The following is a 27134-nucleotide window of genomic DNA, read 5'->3' on the forward strand; positions in this document are numbered from 1 at the left end:
ACATACATACAACATTCTTAACAAACTTTCCCCTCTTCCACCTAAAACAAAACATTGTAAGGTCTGTAAAACAACCATCCTCAAGAAGGGGTTTAAAGCCCATCTTAAAACTAACAAACACTTGTCAAAATTGTTTACTATTAAAAATACTGATGGTGCTTTCAAAAGACATATCAGGATTCGAATCTTTAACTTCAAACCTCCCGAACCAAAGTCTATAGTTGATGCTGTAGAAATAGTCAAACCTGCTGTTCAAACATTGATTGAAAAAACACTAAAAGAAATGAAACCACTTAAATTTTATATGGGGGTAAAATTAGAAATGACAAAGGATAAAGGAGTTATAGATACACCATACATGAGAACTGAGCCACACTTTATATCTTCATATCAAGATTTTAAAACATCAGGAGTCTATGATGAACTTATTAAACAAGAGCAAGATGTGGATAATTCAATCGTAGGAAATGGATTCAATATAGGAAAAATTATTTACATAGACATTCATATTCTTAAATCAGATCCTCTAAAAGCTTCTTCTTACATTGATTTACCCAGTGTTATCAAAAATAGAAAAGCAGTTATCAATATCAAAAATAAAGACAATAAATGTTTTCTCTGGTCTATTTTAGCACACTTACATCCTCCACATTTTCATGATGAAAGAGTATCTCATTATAAAAAATATGAGAATACATTAAATACGAAAGATCTAAAGTTTCCGATGACTTTAAATGATATTCCTAAATTTGAAAAGATGAATAATTTATCAGTTAATGTTTATGGTCTAACAGAAACAAACAACATTCAGGTTTTAAAGCTTTCTGACAATTGTAAACAAACTCATATTAATCTTCTATATTTTAATTCAGAGGAAAATTCACATTATACATACATCAAAGATATTACAAAATTAATAAAACCACAAGTATGTAAAAGAACAAATAAAATATATATTTGTATGCGTTGTCTTAACTTCTTCCATACACAAGAAAGATTAGATAAACATTCAAATTATTGTGGTGAACATAAATCAACGGTAATCAACATGCCTAAAAAAGGCTCAAAGATCACATTCAAAGATGAAAAGAAAACAATAAAACATCCATTTGTTATATATGCTGATTTTGAAAGTATTTTAGAAAAAATTGATACTGCTTCTCCAGATCCAAAAGAATCATACACAAATAAATATCAAAAACATACTCCTTGTGGTTTTTGTTATTATATCAAATCATCCGTTGGTGATAAATATAACAAGTTAGAGATGTATAGAGGCTCAAATACCCCAGAGGAGTTTGTGAAACGACTAGAAAAAGACTGTGTTCGATTAACCAAGATAATGAGAGAAACCAATAAACCAATGTCCTTAACAAGTAAAGAAAAAAGGGAATTTATAAAAAACAATGTCTGTCATATTTGTGAGGAGAAAATTGGTAAAGGTCTAAAGGTTAGAGACCATTGTCATCTCACTGGTAAATATAGAGGTCCGGCTCATCAAAGTTGTAATATTAATTATCAACTCCCCTCTTTCATTCCTGTCTTTCTTCATAACAACGCTCATTATGATACACATCTATTTATCAAGGAACTCTCAAAGACTTCTGGAAGTATCTCAGCAATTCCAAACACGGATCAGAAATACATTTCATTCACAAAAACAATTCACACATCTCCTATTACTCATATCAGATTTCTTGATACATTTAAATTCATGGCAAGTCCATTGGCTAACTTGGTTCAAAATCTAAAAGAGTTTCCATGTCTTTCAGAGTATTTTTTAGATAAAGATTTTCTAACACAAAAGGGAATTTACCCCTATGACTATATGGACTCATTTGAGAGATTCAATGAAACACAACTTCCTTTAAAATAAAATTTCTATAACAAATTAAATAATAGTCATATATCTGATAAAGATTATGTACACGCACAAAATGTTTGGAAAAAAATATAACATTAAGAATCTTGGTGAGTATCACGATTTGTACCTCAAAACTGATGTGCTTTTGTTGGCTGATGTGTTTGAGGCTTTCAGAACAATCTGTCATTCTGGATATGGATTGGATCCTGCTCACTATTACACTGCTCCTGGATTGGCTTGGAGCACGATGTTAAAAATGACAAAACAAGGTTTGGATTTGATAACCGATGTTGATATGCTTTTGATGATTGAAAAGGCAAAGAGAGGAGGAATTTCACAAGTCTGTTCAAAGAGATATGCTAAAGCAAATAACAAGTACATTCCAAATTATGATCCATCGGTAGAGAGCTCCTACTTGATGTATTATGATGCAAACAACCTGTATGGCTGGGCAATGTCTCAGGCTCTTCCTTATGGAAAACTTAGATGGGTAAAGGAAAAAGATTACAAAAAGGTTTTACAAGATGTATGTATCTCTACACAAAAAGAATTGGATGATTCAAAGGTTGGTTATTATTTTGAGGTCGATTTGAAATATCCAGAGGAACTTCATAACCTACACAAAGATCTCCCATTTGCTTGTGAAAAGGAAAGTCCAAAGAAGGAGTGGTTAAGTGATTATCAACAATCATTTAATATAGGTGAATCAACAGAAAAATTACTTACTACATTATATAACAAGAAAAATTATGTTCTACACCAAAGAAATTTGCGACAATATTTATCAAAAGGTCTAAGAGTAGAGAAGATCCATAGGGTTCTAAAGTTCAATCAAAGTCATTGGTTGAAGGGGTACATTGATTTTAATACACAAAGAAGAACAGAGTCAAAAACAGATTTTGAGAAAGACTTTTATAAATTGATGAATAATGCGGTCTTTGATAAGACCATGGAAAATGTGAGAAAAAGACAAAATATCAGACTATCAACATCTTGGAAACAAGCATCAAAATTAATTAATAGACCGAGTTTTACTAGAGCTGAGGTCTTTACTGAGAACTTTTGTGCGATCCATTTGATTAAAGAGAGTATTGAAATGAACAAACCTATTTATATTGGAACATCAATTCTTGATTTATCAAAGTCATTAATGTATGATTACTTTTATAATAACTTGAGGAAGAAATATCAAAATGATGTTAATCTACTTTATATGGATACAGATAGTTTTATTTTGCAAATTAATACTGATGATGTTTATTCAGGCATGAAAAAGGACATTAATATCTATGACACTAGTAATTATAGTCCAGAGAGTGAGTTGTTCTCTTCTAAAAATAAAAAGGTGATTGGAAAGTTTAAGGATGAATTAGGAGGAAATGTAATGAGTGAATTTGTGGGATTGAGGTCTAAGGCTTATGCTTATAAATACATTGTGAATAACGTTGAAAAAACTGATAAGAAGTTAAAAGGCATAAAGAAAAATGTCATTAAAGAAACAATAAACTTTAATGATTATTATAACTGTTTAACAACAAAGAAAGAAGAGTTTCGAAAGATTAATGGAATAAGAAGTTATAAACATCAATTATATTCAGAAGAGATAAATAAGAAAGCATTGGGGGCTTTTGATGATAAGAGGTTTATTTTAGAAAATGGATTTGATAGCCTCCTTTATGGTTATATAAGTATATAAGTGATAAGATATATATAAGTGATAAGATATATATAAGTGATAAGATATACATAAGTGATAAGATATATATAAGTGATAAGATATATATAAGTGATAAGTTAAAAAGGGGGGGTTGGGGATTTTAACGGGCTACCACCGCCTTTTTTACTATTATATAAATGATAGAACCAAGTACCAACCAGACTAAAGAGTGGAGGTCTAATCAACCTTGGTATATAAATGGTAAACATAACGAATGTGAAAAATATCAAATAGGTATAATTGAAAAGACAACTGGTAAAACAATTTACAAAACAAATAAGAGAATTAATTTAAATACCGGTGAATTGGGTAAAAAAGATGGAAATATTTTTGAGTGGACGGAAAACTTTGATGGTTGTCAGGAAAATATATACTTTAATTTAAAAATGGTATGTGGAACTGGAGGCGCTCAAACAAGAACATTGAGGGAGGTTTACCATTTTATCTTAGCTCAGTTAAAATATCTTGATGAAGAACCAAACTCAAACATATTTTTTGTTAATGTATTAGATGGTGAGGAGAGTTGTAGGAGAATTAAATTATTTCCCACACATAAACAAATATTTGTAGGGTCGTTGTTTGAGTGGGTCAAAGATGATTCACCAGATGATATTAAGAGTAAAAGGTTAAAAGGTCCATAAGGTCAGAAGGATCACAGGTTCACACAGAAGGACCATTGTTTAAGTGGTCTAATGAATAAGGATAACATGTCAAAAGGTTAGAAGGTTCGTAAAGAACAGGGTGAGAGAAATAGAGGTGTTTAGGGGCAATGAGGGAGGGGAAAAATTAACATGTAAGTCAATGGGAAAATGAGAGTGTCCCAGAAGCAACATATATACACTACTGGCGGCGGACCAAACCACCGACACCACGGTGCAAGCCCTCCGGGCGGCGGACACGGGCCTCCGCCTGGCTGACATCCCCTTCGCGGACACTGTCCTGCTCTGCGACGTCTCCCAAGGCCAGCCTCGCCCCATGGTGCCCGTTACCTGGCAACGCCGCATCTTCGCCTCCCTCCACGGCCTTTCCCACCCGGGCCGGAAAGCTTCCCAGAATCTGGTGTCGGCGCGATTCGTCTGGCACGGCCTTCGACGGGACATCCGCGATTGGACCAGCACCTGCACAGCCTGCCAACAGGCCAAGGTACACCGACACACCCAGGCCCCACTGGCACCTTTCACCGTGCCCGAATGACGTTTCGACCACGTCAACGTGGACCTGGTGGGCCCCCTCCCCCCATCACAGGGTTTCACACACCTGCTCACCATGGTGGACAGGACCACCAGGTGGCCGGAGGCCGTTCCCCTCATCTCCACCACCACCGCCGACGTGGCGCAGGCTTTCATCGCCACCTGGGTCGCCCGCTTCGGCGCACCGGCGGACATCTCGTTGGACCGCGGACCGCAGTTCACCTCCGAGCTGTGGGGCGCGGTCGCCCGCAACCTGGGGGTCAAGTTCCACCGTACTACGGCCTACCACCCCCAAGCCAACGGGTTGTGCGAGCGATTCCACCGCTCCATGAAGGCCGCGCTCATGGCCGGCCTTCAGGATGGCGGTTGGGCCGACCGGCTGCCGTGGGTCCTTTTGGGCCTCCGCACGGCCCCCGAGGACCTCCGGGCGTCCACCGCCGAGCTTGTCTACGGCCAGGCGCTACGCGTCCCGGGCGAATTCGTGCCCGACGCTACCAGTCCCTGGTCCGCAGCTCACCAGCGCTCGGACCTCCAGGAGACCGCCCGACGGTTTGCCCCCGTGCCAACGTCCCACCACGGTGACCCCCAGTCCTACGTCCCCCCAGCGCTTCGCACAGCGGAGTACGTTTTTGTGTGTCATGACGCACATCGGTGGCCACTCCGGCCGCCGTACGACGGGCCCTTCCGGGTCCTGCGACAGGGCTACAAGTCGTTCGTCATCGACATCGGCGGCAGGTCGGACCGGATTGCGGTGGACCGCCTCAAGCCGGCGCATGTGGACATCGACCAACCGCCACGGTTGGCTCTTCCGCCGCGGCGAGGCTGCCCCCCGTCCATGGTGCCCCCCACTCGACCGCCCACCACCACACCGGACCCCCCCCCCCCAACGACCCGCCAGGGGTCGCTTCGGCCGGGTCATCAGGACTCCCCTTAAATTGACCCTGCCGGTGCAAGTCGATTCTGGGGGGACGTGTGTAGCGGCTACCGCTGGGTATACACAATCGCCTTGCACCTACCGAGGACGCGGAGCGATCACCATGCCGGGCTCGTCCAGGACGCCCGGGCATGCCCGCTCTCGACCTGCCAGGCCTCGTCCGGGACGCCCGGGCATTTCCAGACACGCCCGGGCATGCCCGCTCTTGACTTGCCAGGCCGCGTCCAGGACGCCCGGGCACGCCCCCTCTCGCCTTTCCCGGGCAAACGCTCCGGGATAATGTGTGTATATATTGCTGCCCGATAAACGGGCTTTTCAGAGTACCCGAGTTGATTTGACACAATAAAGAAACTCGGACGAATTCCAGCTTTTTGTCGCGTCCATTCTTTCGATTTACGTTGGAGCATAGCTCCTACAAGATAAACTAGAACTTAGTTAGCAGAGCACGTAATGAAATGGTGGATGGATGGATGACACCAGGAAGAATGGACTAATGTAATCTTTTTTTAATGCCCCCCCCCCCACCCCCCCCGAAGGTGAGACATTAAGATTGTGGGTTGTCCATCTATCTGTCCGTACGGGCTTCACCTCGTTTTTCTCAGCAAGCACATGTCCGATTGAGACAAAACTTTCAGTGTAGGAGTGACACCCATGTAGAATGTCTTTATGATAAGTGTGACGTCATATGTCACGTGGTATGGCAGCCATCTTGGATCAAACGCTATCAATGAAAAAATTATTTCTCAGAAACCGTTGAATGGATAAAATTTCAATTGAACACATTGTCAAGTATTTTCAATGGGCATGATAATGATGTATGGGGGTGTGGGTGTATATCCGATTGTTACGGAGTGTTACAGGGGGTGTGGGTGTATGTCAAAGTGTTACGGAGTGTTACAGGGGGTACGGGTGTATGTCCAAGTGTTACGGAGTGTTACAGGGGGCGTGGGTGTATGTCAAAATGTTACGGAGTGTTACAGGGGGTATGGGTGTATGTCCAACTGTTACGGAGTGTTCCTAGGAGGTGGGGTGTATGTCAAAGTGTTACGGAGTGTTACAGGGGGTTTGGGTGTATGTCCAAGTGTTACGGAGTGTGACAGGGGGTATGGGTGTATGTCCAAGTGTTACGGGGTGTTACATGGGGTGTGGGTGTATGTCAAGGTGTTACGGAGTGGTACAGGGGGTATGGGTGTATGTCCAAGTGTTACGGAGTGTTACAGGGGGTGTGGGTGTATGTCCAAGTGTTACGGGGTGTTACAGGGGGTATGGGTGTATGTCCCAGTGTTACGGAGTGTTACAGGAGGTGGAGGTGTATGTCAAAGTGTTATGGAGTGTTACAGGGGGTATGGGTATATGTCCAAGTGTTATGGAGTGTTACAAGGGGTATGGGTGTATGTCCAAGTGTTACAGGGTGTTACATGGTGTGTGGGTGTATGTCAAAGTGTTATGGAGTGGTACAGGGGGTATGGATGTATTCCAAGTGTTACGGAGTGTTACAGGGGGTCTGGGTGTATGTCCAAGTGTTACGGAGTGTTACAGGGGGTATGGGTATATGTCCAAGTGTTACGGAGTGGTACAGGGGGTATGGATGTATTCCAAGTGTTACGGAGTGTTACAGGGGGTCTGGGTGTATGTCAAAGTGTTACGGAGTGTTACAGGGGGTATGGGTGTATGTCCAAGTGTTACGGGGTGTTACATGGTGTGTGGGTGTATGTCAAAGTGGCATGGAGTGGTACAGGGGGTATGGGTGTATGTCCAAGTGTTACGGAGTGTTACAGGGGTGTGGGTGTATGTCAAAGTGTTACGGAGTGTTACAGGGGGTATGGGTGTATGTCTAAGCGTTATGGAGTGTTACAGGGGGTGTCGTGTATGTCCAAGTGTTAGAGAGTGTTACAGGTCATGCAGATGACATCATCACCATTACGTGGTTTTCTGGAATTTTTAGGGACGGTACCCACCGGGTTGGCTTTTTAAAACTCTAACACCCAGATCAACTTTTTTTAACGGATTTCAATATAATCACATTTAAAAAAAATCTGATTCTGTGAATCCGGAGAGTGAAAGGCGGGGATGATTTTGGTTCATGATGCCTGATCCCAGGTTCAAATCCCATATAATGTGTTGATCTGTCCATCGTCCCACAAAACAAATCAACCCCATCTTTTGTCTCCTAACTTCCAGGAGACATTTGACAAATCAAGCCTTTCATCCGAGTCTTCAGACAATATTCTTCCATTTCATTTGTGAGTATTCCTTTACTGTTAAAAAAGAGTCTTAAGGAAACAATGGAAGAAACATAATAAAAACTGTAATGGCAAAGTCTAAAATTCAATGATGGAAAGACTTGGAGAAATCATTTCACGATGTACAGATGTTACAGTTATGGCCCTTTGGGATGGATGCTCGATACTTGTGCCAGCAACAGTGAGTTCAGCATGCAGGCTTAGCATCTGCAGAGGTAAAAAAAAAAAAAAGGGATGTTTTATGGAGTTGCTCAATTCCCTTTGGACGCTGAACAGAGTATGTCTGACAAATTCCCTCATTTACATCAATGACTTAACCAAATCACTTGCTAACTCTGTCCAACTTTTGATGATGATTCCACCTTATGCTCCACTGCATCCATTCTATCTCAGTGTCATAGTATCTCTGACTTCCTCACAATAGAGCTCGACATGATATACAAGTGGATTTTACTCTTTCAAAATGATTTCCAATCTAAATAAATACAAAGCTCTCGCGATTGGTATTAAAGGTGCTCTCGTTCCTTCCACCCTGCTTCGTTGTATGATCTTGTGCTTCACAAAACTTGGTGAGCACACACAACCCACCACTGCTCACCAGCTCAAACAATCGCTATTGCTCACCAACATGGCTGTGCTGAAGTTTAAAAAATTGTACTTTCTGAAAAAAGATCATCATGGAAGAGTTGTTCATCGCCATCATAACCATTAATAGAGCTGATAGGATGGCCTTGAGATACGCACACACCTCTAAGCTGTCTAGCCTGGGTTTGAATCCCGACCTAGCTATAAACTGCCATGCTGGTGTTTGACAGGCAGGTTGAATCATCTATGGAAGGTATGGATGTGGGTATATACCTCTAAGCTGTCTAGCCTGGGTTTGAATCCCGACCTAGCTATAAACTGCCATGCTGGTGTTTGACAGGCAGGTTGAATCATCGATGGAAGGTATGGATGTAGGTATATACCTCTAAGCTGACTAGCCTGGGTTTGAATCCCGACCTAGCTATAAACTGCCATGCTGGTGTTTGACAGGCAGGTCGAATCATCGATGGAAGGTATGGATGTGGGTATATACCTCTAAGCTGTCTAGCCTGGGTTTGAATCCCGACCTAGCTATAAACTGCCATGCTGGTGTTTGACAGGCAGGTCGAATCATCGATGGAAGGTATGGATGTGGGTATATACCTCTAAGCTGTCTAGCCTGGGTTTGAATCCCGACCTAGCTATAAACTGCCATGCTGGTGTTTGACAGGCAGGTTGAATCATCTATGGAAGGTATGGATGTGGGTATATACCTCTAAGCTGTCTAGCCTGGGTTTGAATCCCGACCTAGCTATAAACTGCCATGCTGGTGTTTGACAGGCAGGTTGAATCATCGATGGAAGGTATGGATGTAGGTATATACCTCTAAGCTGTCTAGCCTGGGTTTGAATCCCGACCTAGCTATAAACTGCCATGCTGGTGTTTGACAGGCAGGTCGAATCATCGATGGAAGGTATGGATGTGGGTATATACCTCTAAGCTGTCTAGCCTGGGTTTGAATCCCGACCTAGCTATAAACTGCCATGCTGGTGTTTGACAGGCAGGTTGAATCATCGATGGAAGTTATGGATGTAGGTATATACCTCTAAGCTGTCTAGCCTGGGTTTGAATCCCGACCTAGCTATAAACTGCCATGCTGGTGTTTGACAGGCAGGTTGAATCATCGATGGAAGGAATGGATGTAGGTATATACCTCTAAGCTGTCTAGCCTGGGTTTGAATCTCGATCCAGCTGTAAACTCCCATCCTGGTGTTTGACAGGCAGGTTGAATCATCTATGGAAGTTATGGATGTAGGTATATACCTCTAAGCTGTCTAGCCTGGGTTTGAATCCCGACCTAGCTATAAACTGCCATGCTGGTGTTTGACAGGCAGGTTGAATCATCGATGGAAGGAATGGATGTAGGTATATACCTCTAAGCTGTCTAGCCTGGGTTTGAATCTCGATCCAGCTGTAAACTCCCATCCTGGTGTTTGACAGGCAGGTTGAATCATCTATGGAAGTTATGGATGTAGGTATATACCTCTAAGCTGTCTAGCCTGGGTTTGAATCTCGATCCAGCTGTAAACTCCCATCCTGGTGTTTCACAGGCAAAGGCAAGCAGACGGGACGCCCTGCTTAACATCGATCCGTGGGACAGCACACACATTGATGAATCGCCCTGTATATCACGCTATATATAGTTTTTAGCCCTACACAATCTCTCAATGGTGAAGATTCATTTGAAAAATTTAAATATTCCAGTATCCTGATCCGGATCTGCATCCTCACCAAAATCGAATCAATTCGTCCATGTCAGACACCCAACCTGTCCACCACGTTTCGTTTTCATCCGTCCATAACTTTTTGAGATATCCTTCTCAGATAAACAAACAGACACGGGTGAAAACACAACCTCCATCCATCCCCCTCTAGCTAGGCGGATAACACCTCTGGCAAGGGCTCCTATACATAATGTGTACTTCTGTGATTTTGTATTGATACTGCAACATCCTAAATTAAATATTAAAAAGTTTATCGCACATTTTAGCAATTTTGGTGGCCATTTTGAAAAAATGGCCGCCATGTTGAATTTTGAGTGGGCGAATCGACTGGATTTATAGAGTATCTATCTAAGAGCATAACTGCTAAATTTCATGCTTTTATCACAATGTGAACAATTTATCCTAATAATGGGTGTTAGCGGCCTAGCTATTGGGTGACGGAGGTAATTGAGAGTGTGCATTTAGTGAAACAAGTCTGCAGGGCACAGCTAGTCTATGCCTCACACAATGCCCTTTGCCGGGAGGAATGCGATGAAGTAGGAATGGAAAGCCGGAAACACACAGCCGGAAAGGGGAAGTCGGAAAGCCGGAAAGGGGAAGTCGGAAAGCCGGAAAGGGGAAGTCGGAAAGCCGGAAAGGGGAAGTCGGAAAGCCAGAAAGGGGAAGTCGGGAAGTCGGAAATCGGAAGTCGGGAAGCAGGAAAGGGGAAGTCAGAAAGCCGGAAAGGGGAAGTCGGAAAGCCGGAAAGGGGAAGTCGGAAAGCCTGAAAGGGGAAGTCGGAAAGCCGGAAAGGGGAAGTCGGAAAGCCGGAAAGGGGAAGTCGGAAAGCCGGAAAGGGGAAGTCGGAAAGCCGGAAAGGGGAAGTCAGATAGCCGGAAAGGGGAAGTCGGAAAGCTGGAAAGGGGAAGTCGGAAAGCCGAAAAGGGGAAGTCGGAAAGCCGGAAAGGGGAAGTCAGAAAGCCGGAAAGGGGAAGTCAGAAAGCCGGAAAGGGGAAGTGGGATAGCCGGAAAGGGGAAGTCAGAAAGCCGGAAAGGGGAAGTCGGAAAGCCGGAAAGGGGAAGTCAGAAATCTGGAAAGGGGAAGTCAGAAAGCCGGAAAGGGGAATTAGGAAAGCCGGAAAGGGGAAGTCAGAAATCTGGAAAGGGGAAGTCAGAAAGCCGGAAAGGGGAATTAGGAAAGCCGGAAAGGGGAAGTCGGAAAGCCGGAAAGGGGAAGTCAGAAAGCCGGAAAGGGGAAGTCAGAAAGCCGGAAAGGGGAAGTGGGATAGCCGGAAAGGGGAAGTGGGATAGCCGGAAAGGGGAAGTCAGAAAGCCGGAAAGGGGAAGTCGGAAAGCCGGAAAGGGGAAGTCGGAAAGCCGGAAAGGGGAAGTGGGATAGCCGGAAAGGGGAAGTCAGAAAGCCGGAAAGGGGAAGTCGGAAAGCCGGAAAGGGGAAGTCAGAAATCTGGAAAGGGGAAGTCAGAAAGCCGGAAAGGGGAATTAGGAAAGCCGGAAAGGGGAAGTCAGAAATCTGGAAAGGGGAATTCAGAAAGCCGGAAAGGGGAATTAGGAAAGCCGAAAAGGGGAAGTCGGAAAGCCGAAAAGGGGAAGTCGGAAAGCCGGAAAGGGGAAGTCAGAAAGCCGGAAAGGGGAAGTGGGATAGCCGGAAAGGGGAAGTGGGATAGCCGGAAAGGGGAAGTCAGAAAGCCGGAAAGGGGAAGTCGGAAAGCCGGAAAGGGGAAGTCAGAAATCTGGAAAGGGGAAGTCAGAAATCTGGAAAGGGGAAGTCAGAAAGCCGGAAAGGGGAATTAGGAAAGCCGGAAAGGGGAAGTTGGATCGTTGGATACCACACATGGAGCTGAACAATCATCCCCCCACTCCACAACCAGGATGTGGTGATGATTTCTGCAACGGCAACACAAATTGTTTCATGATGGACCAACTCATAATGGGAGATAACATCAGATCCTTCCTCTTCAACTTCCACCTTGCTGTATCAACCACCCTTCCTTTCACACAGATTTTATTCCCATCCCTTTATTCCCCCTTTGATTGCTTTATTTTCACCATTTTCCCTGTAGTGTCCTATCAACATAGTATGTATAGGATTTGAATCCAAAATCGCCAGCTACATTCTTAGATGGGAATGAAAAATGGACAAAGTCACCTTTGTCCAAAATCTCCACTGATCTTGTTCATTTTTATTCCTTCCAACTCATTCGATAAAGGAACTGATGAATTGTCAGCCGTGATCCGTAATCAATGGCCTTCATGCATTTCATGTGCAGCATGCGGCTGCTGTTTGCGGCGTTGTTGGGAGCGCGGCTGTCCTGATGCACAATGTTCCCTGTTGGTTCGAGCGGAGATTTGTAACTTGTTCAGGGTGCCGGTGATGGCTCGCCTACTCCTCACGAAGGACACAGTGGGATCTTGAACGTCCACCAACTAATGGCGGCACACAAGATACCCAGTTTAACGTCGTCCTAGGGACGACACACACATTGATGAACCACCCTGCCTATGGAACACCGGGATGACAGTTTGTAGCTGGGTTGAGATTTAAACCCACTCTAGGCAGCTTAGTGGTTCACATAAACGTACCTGTAGGCCACCCTGCCAGCCCATAACTTAAGTTAGTGTGCTGTTAGAGATCACAATAGACCTGATAGTGTGCTGTTATCCTGACCCTAACCCTAGCAGCTCGTGTTAGGGTTAGGCTAACCCCAACCTGTTATGTTAGAGTAACTGGCATGCCAATATTACCGAGAGCACCATCAAAGGCCATTTCCAGTGATGGTATGGTGATGGGTCTACTTCCATCACTTCTCTTTTTGTCCAAAACTTTTTATTTTATTTTTTTATATACAAGATCGAGGGTCATGTAAGAGCTCACATTAATCACAAAAAGACAAACTGACACATAAAACATAAGATAAAGGGAGCGGGAGGAAAGATGGAGAGAGAGAGAGGAAAGCACACAAGGACAACATTTGAGAGCAGGGACATCGGGAGATCTGTGGGAGGGTGAGGGCTTGGGGGGAGGAGGCACGGGAAAAAGGGGGGGTGGGTGGGAGAGGTAAAAAAAAACATGGACACTGCTAGGACTTCTAGGAAAGAAGTCGGTATTTCAAAAAAGTGTATCTGGGGTGAATTAGCGGGGGTAGAAAAGATCAAGGTTTTGGATGGGGAAAGATAAGAGATGGTGGTGAACAGCTGTTTTAAAGACCTGGAGGGAGGAGTGGGATTGAATAGAGTGAGGGAGTTTGTTCCAGAGGCGGGAGAAAAGAGGAATGAAAGAGTGAAGGTGAGCAGAGAGTCTTGATTTTGGAAGTTTCACCATAAGAGGGTTGCTGGCAGATCTTGTGCGACCTGTAGGAATATTTGGGGGACATAGCACAGACAGAGCTGGGGGAGCAAGGCCGGAGAGGAGTCGTAACAACAACAACAGTCGTAACTTTCACAACATAGTAACAATCATTTGACGGACACCGACATTAACAGTAAATTCAGACCAAAATAAAATGATATGCAGATTTTGTCTAACATTCTGTTAAAGCTTGACGCGTCTTACGAACTCGCTCCGTCTTCACAAAACCATAGAGGGAATAACATCCGATGACTGAATAGTCTTAGGATATTGGCCACCATTGTTACTGCAATAAGGCAGAAGTTTGATTTGTGCATCCTATGTTGACCTGTGTGATTATTGCATACCAACTGCATCATGTCACATTACGTCATGTAATATATCTCAGGTAACGCCTAAGACAGGAATGAAGCAGCTAACGTTGGTAGCCCCTTGCTCGTTACATCATTTATGGAGTACGTAGGTAGCCTCAGCATCTGCGGGGCAGAGCCTCACTGTCCAGTCCAATGATTGATGACGTTGTTGAAATTCAAGGCTTTGGGCACATCGCTGCCTTTTTCACCACAGGCAGATTGAAATACTGTCAGTTTTCTTCCTCATTCTCTCAGGTTTCACTCCACCGGTCTTGTTGCTCGTCTGTTTCCTCATCGGACCTCTCAGGTCAGCTAATCATTTCATTGCCATACACGCTTGTCATGTAAAAGAGCTGCAAAATGCATTTACCCTTTGTGTTCGCCTTATTCTTCTTTCATTCCCCTTTTTAGCCCCCAACTGGGCATCGGCTCGACTGGGGGCTAAACTTTGGTCCTGTCCGTCCGTCCATCCACTCAAAAATGACGACACATCTCATGTTGGGCACATGCAACAACATCTGGGCATGAGGCAGGTCAAATGATTTTAGGATCGGAACCAATTTGATTGTATAGTACAGGGGGGATAATAGTACAGAAATGTATGCTTTTGGGAACATATTGTTACATTAGTAGGGTTAGGCAGGGATAGATATTACTTTAGTACAGTTAGGAATGTATAGCTCTATGTTCGGGTAGTTAGTCAATCTCGATGTATTAAGTAGGGATGTGTTAGCTAAAGAATTGTCCTCTTTTAAATGTGCATCATATGAAAGATGATGCGTTGTTCAATAAAAAGCCAGGGTTTAAGGTGAAGGAATTGTATGTAAAACCTTATGTGAATCTCTGAGTGAGGTGTCGGTGGGACCTTGCAGGGTGATAAGGAAGAGCTTCAAAGGGGAATCTTGGAGAAGAGAGAGAGGTAAGAGTTTTCGGGCTCTCCGGATTTTGCGCGGTCTCGCGAGAGCGTTGGTTCGGCTTCAGAGCGAGTCAGAGGTTGTTAGAGTCTTGAGAGAAACCGTTTTTCACTTTGTGCACCTGATTCATTGTTCCTGCTCATGTTCCAGCCTCATCCTGTTTCGTCGCCTGCTCGCCTATTCGTGACTGCCTCGTCCTGCTCTAGTTCCTGTTTGGAGACTTCTCCGTCGATGAACACCAGAGATAAGGCCTCACCCGGTTTTTCATTCCCTTTCCGATCTGTGCTCGAGTCTGGTGTGTGGTGCCCTCGATTTATTTATTCCTCTTGGTAAATAATTATTTATTGTGAATTACGTGTTTCCCCCTTTTCCCTCTCAAACACCTGCCGTTCCCCACTGTTGTGATCGTTCTTCCCCTGTTATTGTGGTGGGGAATAAACCCCATTAAATCAAAGCGCAACCCTCAGATTCACACTCTTTATCCGAGCACCACTGCCCTTATAAGCCATGGGAAATCACTTGTACAACTTTATACGCAAATAAAACACAAATAAACCCATAAAGTCAAAGACTGAATATAGTTATGCATTGTTGCGGTTGCCGTCAGTGCGGATAACTCTGGTCCAAGTCCAGCGAGTCGCTAAGCGACCACCATAGCCCCTCGTCCCTGGAACTGCCTGCCAGATATCACGTCCAGAGCCATGTTACCGTAAAGATCGAAGTTCCCAGTACGAGCGAGTATTGTGCTGAGAGGCAGTCAAGTAACAGATCATATATTTGGCCGAGGGAACCAAGTCACGTGACCGCAGTCTTATTCTATGCTCCAATTCACGAGATCAATCGGATCCTTTCTTAGCTGCCATACGCCACTACCTTGATGACGTCAGTGGGTTGTCACAACATTAGTGATGAGGAATGAGGTCCCTGCGTTTGAGTCCTGGGTTGAGTCAGGAATTTTGTTACATTGGCAAATGTGGGAATTTATTTCCGTTTCATATATATACAGTATATATATTGTATATAAAGCTGATTTCGTGTCTGTGGGTCATAAGTGCTGCCCTGTTCTGCAGGCCACGCCTTCCCTCTCCACAGCGTCACAAGCACCGCCTTTTAGCCACGCCTTTGTCTCCAATGGCCCAGAAACCCAATTGCAAGTCACCACATTTTGGGACGTCAAACGTAGTTACTTTCTGTCTGCTGGACACAGTGACGTGTCGCTTATAACTCAATATCTTACAAACACACGATCAGCCATTAATTTATATATACGTATATATATATATCGGTGCGTCAGTCAGCCTGAAAGGTTGCACGAGTTGTATGTTTGTGTATGTATGCATGTATGTATGTTTGTATGTATGTATATATTGGTATACATATGCACATACATATACATATACACACAGGTTGAACCCCCTAACTTGACTAGGAAGCAAGGCACAGATTGAGTCGCAATTGCCACACAACCTGTTAGCAACAAGCGTCGCCTTCCACGCTGACACATTGTCTCTGCCCTGCTCGTCAACAATTAGGAGGTTTGCAGTCAGGAACATTAAAATATTAAAGAAAAATAAAAGCATGCTAACCTGACGTCATGTATAATTTATGCACATGACGTCAGTGTTATGTCATAAGGTTAGCGTGCTTCTTCAGTTAAATATGATGTGTATATATATATATATATATATCAAGCTTCCATGCTATCCCAGCCAAATAAATCTGCATAAAGCAATCAGTATGTTCAGACATAGGCCCAGGTATACTCTGAGGTACCTGACTTTAGCATAATTCTCACATCCGCGTGGCGAATGTGACCACTACGGCTTTAGCAGATATGGCTTAGGAAGTTCTAAATCATCCTCCACGCAGTCCAAACCTGTCACTTTGTGATTTTTACGACACACTTTTATTGAACTTCATCTGAACTTTGTTTGTTTGTCCCGTTTCAAAACTTTGAGCCGTTCGCTTTCTCGGTTCCATACGTCATAGAGAGCTGAAATTTGGCCCACGGTCCTCTTTTATGGTACATTTTCATCTATCAGAATTGAATTTAATAAAGAGTTAAAACAAAAAAATTGTTTAAAAGTTTTTTAAAATATAACTTTGTAGCCCTAAAACATGTTTTTTGTTTACTTGTCTTTTCTATAGACCACTGGAATAACATGTGGGTGCCATTACGTTTACAAATGATGAAGACGTCAAAGTATGTGTATTGCAATGGCCATTTTTCCATCCCAAAATATTTACTCAGGCAGCATCAAAGGTAGGACAGGTATGTCAGTGTAGCAGCTAGCATGGGACTTCCTTGGGAAATAAGTGAGGTTTCAATGAACCCCCCCCCCCCCTCCCATCCTCCTCCCCCAGCTCAAGGAAAAAGCCCACAATAAACTTACACCACTCTCTTATTTGTCACTGCAAGTTCCGTCTTTAGCCTTTAAACTTAAAATGAAGTAAAATTAAAAAAATTATACAAAAAAAGTGCCATAACTGAATGCTCAACAAACCTCCCAAGTTTGGATGCGACTAAACCGAACATGACAATAATAATGAAGTATAAAATGCTCGAAAAGCATTAAAAGATTCCCAATCAGTCCCTTAACGCACAATGCTCGGCTAACGTCAGCCTTCAATTGAACACAACTCTGATTCCACCTTTGTTGGAGCCAAGTTGTCTTTTCTCTTGGCTTTCCCTATTCCTTGTGTGCCATCTGTCTCATCGAATTCATATCCTACTGAGACAGCCTGCCGACAGTCATTATGTAGATGTGATTCAGCCATCATATTTAGCCAACATATGTCTGTTTATCCAATTAGACACACTGCCGTGCTTTGAGCTAACAACAGTTGTCCGGTTTGTCAGAGTAGCCCTGATATATATAGTTCGATCGTCAGTGAAGTCCGGCCTACCTGAACTCATTTTTCACGATTGAGAACTTTGGTGCATCATTCAATGAGCCTCACTGTTGGAGTGAGACACAAAAATAACAAGAAAGAGCAATCGGAGATTGCAGACCCTCGCCAGGATGTGTTTTCAGTGGTTTTTAAGGCTTTTGTGTTACAAACAAATATGGCGGCCGAACCACGTGACTGATGACGTCATCATTAAAAAAATTCTCCACCAATTTATCCCTCGATGATGCTCAATAAATCTCATCTTGATTGGATGAAGTTTTGTACTTGTCGAATTATGACGTCATAATGGAGGCACCTATGACATCATCATTAACATATTTTATTCCCCATGGAGAGTTCTTTACAATGAGCCATGTCTCAATTTTTTCTATGCAGCGCTTTCGGAGATATAGAGGTGCAAATTTCTTTCGGGTTTTCCAAGATGGCGCCCATACCACGTGACCTATGACGTCATAATTATCATAAAAAAATTATACAGGTGGAATGCACCTATGGTGGAAATTTCCTGTCAATCGGACCAATGGTTGCAGAGAAAATCATATTTATTCTGTGTGGACAAAGAAACAAACAAACAGACAGACAAACAAACAAACAGACAAACGGACCCAAATGCAATACCCTCTCCTCCTGCGAGGGTAAAGATGAAGATGATGTGATTGTCATTAGAGCAAGATCTCTTAGCAGGCAAGTCGTTGGTACTCGTCGTGCGTGGTGGCATCTCACGGAAGGTCATCAAGAAAAGCGACATGCATTTGGAGGATCTTTCAGGCAGCATCATATTATGTCCAAAACTAGAGACAACTGTGGGTCTTTTGTAAGATGGATCTTGTAAGATGGTTTTGTAAGATGGTCTATCTGCGGCTGGGTGAAGACAGGATTCCACGCCATTTTGTGCTTTTCCAGCGCGGTGGTTCGAGGCGACAACCAGCAGCCTTACCAGCCATTTGGGAACGCAAAGATGAGTTTGGCCGATTATAAAAAGGATTTTAATTTTACTGTCGTTTCCCCCTTGTTTGTATACGAGTCTGAGTGAAGGGTCCCTCATTTAGGAATTTAAGTTTATCTCACCTTTCATTGTTACTTGCATTGATTTTCATTAAATCATTATTCGTCGAATTTTACTTTCCTTGTATTGTGGATTTTGCTGTCTCGTCTCTGTGTCTGTGGGGATCGGATAACCCCTGCGGCTGCGTGTGTTCCCGATCAGGTAAGACCTCGAACCTTCCCGTGCGTGTCACTACCGCCAAGTTGGGTATACGCCTCGGAGTTAAAGCTCGTTTTGGCCATTCGTCCTCTTGGGGTCTTAACCCCAGGGACACTGCAGTAGTTTCTCGCTTCTCCGAAACTATACACGCTATTTCAATGAAACTTCATCACAACCTTCATTGTCCATGATGTACCAAAGTTTGTTCACAGTATTAGAAATATCAGGGTCTGTGGGGGGGGGGGGGGGGGGGTTTGAGTGACTGTTGCTCCTGATCCAGATGAGCTTTAGGACCCGCTGTCCTATTTTTGTCACGACATATGATTGCTTGGCATTTATTATTCGCAACGTTCAAAATCAACAAGTGTTACGCCTAGGTCCTCCGTCGTTGAAGTCATGTGAGTTGACAAAGTGGAAGACGCAAGGCGGCCATCTTGGATTTTGATGTGGCGACCCAATTTTCAATAGCGTTCTTCCTTATGCCTAGATACACCCACACACCAGATTAGAAGTTGATACTTCGCTTATTTTTCAAGAAATTCCGCTCACAAGGTTCAGACATACAGTCATGTAAAAAAGTAAGTACACCCCATGTAAAGTTTTGACTTTTTCAACATATATCAACATACAGCTATTTGATCTTCATTTCAACAATATTGACAGATAAAGGTGATATAATATAACAAATATCATGAAACATTTACATTTTGAAGTCCATTGTATAATTTAAATAAACATAAATGCAAATTTCGCATGTGGAAAAAGTAAGCACACCCTTGGCCCTAATAGGTGGTATTGCCCACTCAGGCAGAAACAACCTCAAGTCGGCATTTCTTATTACTGTCTACCAGTCTCTGACATCGACTGGGAGAAATTTTTGCCCACTCCCCCATGCAGAATTCTTTCAGCTGTGCGATGTTTGAGGGGTTTCTTGCATGCACAGCTCGTTTCAAATCCCCCCACAACATCTCGATGGGATTTAGATCTGCGCTTTGACTTGGGCATTCCAGAACCCTCCATTTCATTTTTTCAGCCATGCCTTGGTGTATTTACTGGTATGTTTAGGGTCATTGTCACGATGCAAGGTCCACCTTCGGTTGAGCTTCAACTTTCCGACAGATGGCCTCACATTATCCTCAAGCACCCTCTGGTGCAATGAAGAATGCATAGTGGATTATATGATGGTGGGCTGCCCAGGCCCTGATGCAGCAAAGCTGCCCCAAACCATAATATTTCCACCACCATGCTTTACAGTTGGTATCGGGTTCTTGTGGTCAAATGCTGTCTTTGGTTTTCGCCAAACATGTCTTCTGGTACTGTGGCCAAATAGCTCTACCTTTAACTCATCTGTCCAGAGCACATTGTTCCAGAAGTGCTGGTCTTTGCCTCGGTGTTCATTGGCAAACTTTAGTCTTGCCCTGATGTTCTTTCTGGACAGCAAAGGTTTCCTCCTGGCACACCTGCCATGTAGATCAAATTTGTGCAGCCTCTTTCTCATGGTAGACTCGTGCACTTTGACATCAACATTGGCAAGACAAGCTCCTGTGGGTCCCGTGATGACATTCTGGGGGTTCTTGGAGACTTCTTTCAGCATCTCGGGCTGAACTTGCTGGGGCGGCCTGGCCTGAACAAGTTGGCAGTTGTTTGGAATCTTCTCCACTTGTAGATGATGTTCCGGACAGTCGAATGACTGATTTCAAATTGTTTGGAGATCTTTTTAAATCCCTTCCCAGACTCGACGGCATCTATAACCTTCTTTCTGAAGGGCTCAGAGAGCTATTTTGATCTAGGCATGGTGACGCCACACACTTCAACAACAAAGAGCAAACCAAACTAAATGTCTGAAGTTTAAATAAGACAGGTTCCTCCAAGATCCTCTCTAACAATGTTCTAATCATTTGCACCGGAGCTGGTGCACCTGATTCTAATTTTAGGTATTTGAAGTAGTGATAAATGTAGGGGTGTACTTACTTTTTCCACATGCGAAATTTGCATTTATGTTTATTTAAATTATTCAATGGACTACAAAATGTAAATGTTTCATGATATTTGTTATATTATATCACCTTTATCTATCATTATTGTTGAAATGAAGATCAAATAGCTGTATGTTGAAATATGTTGACAAAGTCAAAACTTTACATGGGGTGTACTTACTTTTTCACGTGACTGTACATGGCGTCAGACATACATGGCGGCGGCCATCTTGGATTTTGACGTGGATTGCACCCACACACCAAATTAGAATTCGGTCCTTCGCTTATGCACGCACGCACATATGCATGCACACACGCACGCCCGCCCGCACGCCCGCACGCACGCACGGACGGACGGACGGACGGACACACGGACGGAGGGGAAAACCATAGTGCCCCTTTCGCTCCGCAGTGCGATGAGGGACAAAAACGATATTTTAAATGTCTGAAGATAATCATGTTTGACTTTCTCCACAAATGTCCCAATTGGCATCAGCTTCCTCAGTGTGTTCCATTAGCAAGCCGCTTGCTTTCGCTTACCAAGACAGACGTTTCGTATCAACCACTTTGCAAACTGCTCGTCCAGTTACTTGGCAAACAGAGGAAAGCAATTTCCTCCAGGCAAAAAGAGGTTTAACTTTAAACAAATTCCAACAGAATTATGAAATAGAGTACGACCAAACATACGTACCTCTATGGGTATTTAGGTCGTTTCTATGTGTCTTGTTATTGTATGCTACATGGCTCTCAAGGCGCTAATTACATTATTTATACTATCACAATAATCGTGATATAGGTTTCTCTATTATCGCCCAGGTCTAACATATATATATATATATACAGACTTGCCATTTAATATGGAATATTTTTTTTGTGGGGGTGAACTTACTTTTCAAGATGACTTAAACCAAAAGTTCATTGGAATTATGTTGAAATTATTCTAGATTTTGTTAATGTGACTTTAAAAGAAACAAAAACCACATTTGACATTTCGAAGCAAATAAATTGATCCTTGAAAGTGATGTAAACTGATGTCGAACTCAATTCACGTACAGTACTGTTAAACTTCTGTACGTTTTCCAGAAGTATCTCTTTATTTTGCACATTAGCCAATTTCTTTTTCAAGAAAAACAAAAGCTAAATTATGACTGGGATTACGGACAGTAAAATTACAGTTCAGTACTTCGTGTAAACCCCACGAGCATTCAGGAGAGCACGTACACGTTGAGGCATGCTGTTCACGAGATTTGCCGAGGTTTGGACAGGAATCGCTTGCCATGCAGTGACAATAGTCTGCTGCAATTCTCGCACAGAGGTGGGCTGCTGGTCCAAGTTGTCGATTTGACGCGTTAATTCTGCCCACAAGTTCTCTATCGGATTCATATCCGGGGACATGGCAGGCCACTCCATATGCTCTACACCACGGTCAGCAAGAAAGTGTTGGATCATGCGAGCACGATGAGGCCGTGCATTGTCATCTTGGAAGACAAAGTTTCCTCGAAAGGCTGCACGAGCAAATGGAAGCAATGTTTCTTCCAGAATGACCCTGTACTTGAACTGGTTCAGGTTTCCATTCAGAACAACCAGGTCAGTTTTCCCCCCTGTATGAAAAGCAGCCCAAACAGTCACCCCACCACCTCCAGCTTGGACTCTTGGCACTATACAATCTCCGATGTGGTCTTCATGCACTTGTCTGCGCACTCGGACGCGGCCATCTTGACGATAGACCAGAAATCTAGACTCGTCACTGAAGGTCACGTGATTCCAGTTTCCTGGCTGCCATTGACGGTGCTCTCTGGCCCACTGCAATCGGCGCTGGCTGTGTTGTCTGGTCAAGCATGGCTTTCTCAGGGGACGCCTGGCACGATAGCCCGCTTGAACCAGTCGTTGGTTGACTAGCCTTCTGGATACAGGCACATTTGTCAGTTGCTGCCACTCTGCCCTAAGCCGATTAGCTGACTTGGTACAGCCATTGCAGACGAACCGGTGCAGCTTGCGATCATCTCTCCTTGTGGTTCTGCGTTGACGTCCTGGCCTCGGTATTGGAGTAGGGACACCCCTCTGAGCATTTCGTTTCAGGATCTTTGACACCTGTCCTTGAGTGATGCCATACTGCCGAGCAATAGCACGCTGTTTCATGCCAGAATTTCGTAAAGCCACCACTCCATGACAAACAGCATTGTCAAGTTGACGGACCATCTCCAGAGGAAGCCGCAATAACTTTTCTAGACGTGCAGCAGTTGTTTTCCACTAATACAGAACGCAACAACCCTTATATACCCGATTGTGAAGCCAATCGTCAAATGTACCTGTCCTTACATTTTGTCACGATACCTGTGATATAATCCTGTTATTCACTTCTTGCTGCGAAAGACAATCAGTGACATGGTTCTTTCAAGAAAGACATCACCGAAGCGTAAAAGAAACTCACCACATTGATATACTGAGTTGAGAAAGTAAACCCAAGTCAAGAAAAAAAAAAATTCCATGTTAAATGCCAAGTCTGTATATATATATATATATATATATATATATATATATATATATATATATATATATATATATATATATATATATATATATATATAATATATATATAGATAGATATATATATATATATTGTTGCGGATATGAGGACTGTATATTTTTTTTGATTGTGTAAATTATTATTATTGTTTATTCTGCGCCCCCTGCCTCCGGAGCTGTGTAAAGGTGAAAGGACATCCCATAATTAGTCCACAAGCATACACGTCAGCCAATAATAGAATACCCCTGTTTGATAGTTATATCTTATTCTGTGTTTTAGAGTAAGGCTGTGTCTCCCATTAATTGAAGTACTCCATTGCACCAGTGAAAGAGAATAGATCCCCTTCCTTTCACATCCCCTCTCGTCATTGCCGAGCCTCGATTGCCAATTACCTCCCCTCCAAAACCACCATTGAGCAAGTGCCGCCCGTCGTCATCAAGGGGGGAGCCAGAGGGTCGCATGACCAACCAGGGCCGAGGTGAGCACACCGATGGGCGTGTCCTGAAGGCCGGCGGCTTGATCGCTAGAGGCGCTATAAAGGCGCGCGCGCAAGTGGCGTGAGTCAGTGGAGTCAGTGAGGCAGTGGAGTCGGTGGTCAGTTGGTTGCGTTGGTTGCGGTGAGCAGTCGGTGGTGGTGGTCAGTTGGTTGCGTTGGTTGTGGTGAGGAGTCGGTGGTGAGGAGTGAGCGGACCAAGAAAGAGTTGAGCGTTGGACCAGACGAGTCCTGGCAAAGCACGCGACGTCCACAGCAGCCACAACAGCAGCTTGGGGCCTGAACGGCGGTTTTGAGCAGGGCCGGAAAGGAACGGCGGCTGCTAAACGCGCCGATCGTGCTGCAGGACCCCCTTGGACCTTCCTCTCCCTCCAGCCATCCACCTCCTGCCTTTCCACCCTTCTTGTGTACGTGAGTTTGTTTTGTTTGTTCTGTCCCTGGGTTAATTAAGTCTGTATAAGCTAGTATTTGCACTGTGTCACCTGCGTCTTATGTGTTGTAAATAAACTTGATTGCTCCTTTTTGCTTGTGTGTGTACAATAAATCCAGTTACTCTTCTGTCCGTCTTCTCGTTTTATTCCTTTTCCTCTTTGCATTTCGTCGTTTGAGAGTTTTCCAGATTGGGCAGCTGCGGTGCGATACGGCCAAAGTTCTGGGTGAATCGGGTGAGTCGGGGATCCTGTAACGGTCGCGGTTGGACCATCCGCTCGGCCCATCATACCATCTAAACCGCGATCAGTAACAATTGGTGTCAGGAGTGGGATTCGGACCTGGGACTAAATTTGTTAGGCCCAAATTTTGGAACACCAATTGTGTTCAGTAACAATTGGTTGTCAGGAGTTGGGATTCGGACCTGGGACTAAATTTGTTAGGCCCAAATTTTGAAACACCAATTGTGTTATTACAGTAACAAATTGGTGTCGGGAAGTGAGATTGGACCCGAAGCGCGCTTAACGCGCTCAAAATTACAAAGTACCGAAATTGCTTTTGTTTTATAAAACCCGAATTTTGAAATCGCGCCATGGCTGGTCAAGGCGACGGGATGCCGGTGGGAGAGATAGACGGGGTAGAATCGACCCAGGACCCCAGGGAAGAAGTGGGGAAAATTGTGGAGGAGAGTAAAGAAGGTGTGGTTGAGGGGGGTACCAGGTGCACAAAATGGCGCTCTCGCGCACGAGGTATCAGGCGCGCAAAAAGGCGCCTCGTACGAGCGCGCGGCAGCCGAGCCCGCGGTGCCAACGGCCTGGGATCCATTTCTTGCAAATTTGTTGAAATTTTTGACCCAGTGGGATGAAGAAAACAAAATGTATGCCCAGGGGCTCATATCCAACAGGGAAATTAACAACATGGGTGTTCAAATGACTAAGGAACTAAAAGAAAGAACTGAAGAAATAACGAACGGAATGAGGGCCGATAGGGAGGAAAGGGAGCAGAGGGACAGAGACCGCAAGTTGGGCGAAAGGGTCCCAGGGGTGCACGACGAGGTAACGCGGGTCGAGAAGCACTGGTTGAGTGAAGCGGAGAAAAGCACGGGTACAATGACAGGGGTAGAAATCGCAACCCGGGGTTTGGAAAAGCCGGCGACCGCTGAGGTAGAGGAGGGTGTTTTATTAAAGCCAACGGTCGTCGAGGTGAACAAAGACAAAGCAGTGCTGGGAATTAAAATTGAAGAGATGACGCAGGTAGCCCGGGAATTGCAGGGAGAAATGGAATATGTACAAAGTCCCTGCTCAAATCATGATGATGTACTCGCTAATCCAAATGGAAGTTTACAGGTTCGCGTGGAGAAAAGGATCCCCCAGGTGAGTCGTGCTGTTGTGTATTGTGCGGGTAGATTTTGCAGGAGGATGTTTGGCGACAAAATAATTGTCGCGCGATTGGGATCGATATGGCATCCGGGCGTTGGTGAAGGGTCCCGTGTGAGTAAAAATGGCACGTGTGTGAGGAAAAAGTGTGCGTCGGCGAGTGGGTGTGTTATAACGTGTGGGAGTGAAACCGAGTGCGAGCAAGAATGCACGTCGGGGTGTACGGAGTGTACGTGCGAGGGTGAGAGTGACACGAGGAGTGAGTTGGTGGTGGAGCGGGTGCGAGGATGCACGCATGGGATGAACGGCGAAGGTGTGCGAGAAAGCACACCTGAGTTGGTAGTAGCGCGAGAGTGGGAGAGCCCATCTGAACGCGTTAGTGGGTGGATGCAAGAGTGCACGCCCATGGTGAGTGGTACGGAGTACGTACCGAGGGAGAGTGCGCAAGACGGTGCGCGAGGTGTGTTAAAGGAGTGTGCGAACAGCGAGTGTGCGCGAGAGGTGTGGTGTGTAACAGGGAGTACGTTGGTGGAATGTACGGACGGCGTTGGAACGCCGGGTTTGGTGAGGGTGAAAGGGGTAGCGTATGCGTGTGAGCATGCAGGTGAAGCATCGACGGTAACCGGGTTAGCGGTTAGGGCGACGGATAGCCGATGCGAGCACTCGGGGCGCGGGGTGCTTTGTTGGGTGCGAGGCCCGGCGCGGGTCGATGCTGCGTCGCTTCTCTTCGAAGCGGCGTTGCCAATTCGGGCTTGGCCCCGCCCCGCACGGTCGAGTCCGGGCTTTGTCGGGCGAGGCGACCGGTCCGGTTCAAGGGCGAGTGGGACAAAGCGGAACGGTGCCCCCTCGTGGGGACGGGGTTCCGACCGAGGGAGATTGAGCCATCGGGCCCGGGACCGCAAGGTGCCGCGCCGAGATGGTGCGTGGAACCTTGGCCCAACCAAACCACCTCCCTTGAACCGAAAGCCGGACGGATTCAACCTGCAGGTGACCAAACCACCCGAATTCATTGCTCGGCTTTACGAACCGAGTTTAATGATGTCACGACGCACCGAGGCTAGGATATAGTGGACTGTGATGATGGTGATAGTGATAGTGATAGTGATTTGATACGAAATTTATAATAGTGGGTAGAATTGGCAGTAAATGGAAAATTTTTGATTTGTTGGATTTGGACGAGCGAAATTGATAGGACCTCCCCGATGTGGTGGGAGGGCAAATCCACCATCCCTCACAGGGGGGGGGCAAATGTGCTATAGATTAGGGGGTGTATGGCAGTGAAAACTAGCCCGGGTGGGTTAGGTTATATTGTTAGGGATCTAGCGAAGATGACATTAGGTAACGTT

The 27134-nt window shown here is 44.6% G+C and overlaps 2 protein-coding genes across 2 annotated transcripts in view; both read right to left on the reverse strand.

The window, feature by feature from the left end:
- Window positions 1–27134, reverse strand: part of LOC144892160 (uncharacterized) — a 442282-nt gene that overhangs the window by 165952 nt on the left and 249196 nt on the right. The window lies entirely within an intron of this gene.
- Window positions 7956–27134, reverse strand: part of EGLN1 (egl-9 family hypoxia inducible factor 1) — a 152460-nt gene continuing 133281 nt past the window's right edge. Inside the window, exon 6 of the mRNA XM_068116192.2 lies at window positions 7956–8155. Within this exon, the coding sequence (XP_067972293.1) occupies window positions 8027–8155 (129 nt within the window). The 3' untranslated portion in view covers window positions 7956–8026. The remainder of the gene's footprint in view (window positions 8156–27134) is intronic.

The sequence above is a fragment of the Myxine glutinosa genome, chromosome 5, assembly GCF_964187855.1.
Source record: "Myxine glutinosa chromosome 5, kmMyxGlut1.1, whole genome shotgun sequence".
NCBI lineage: Eukaryota > Metazoa > Chordata > Myxini > Myxiniformes > Myxinidae > Myxine > Myxine glutinosa.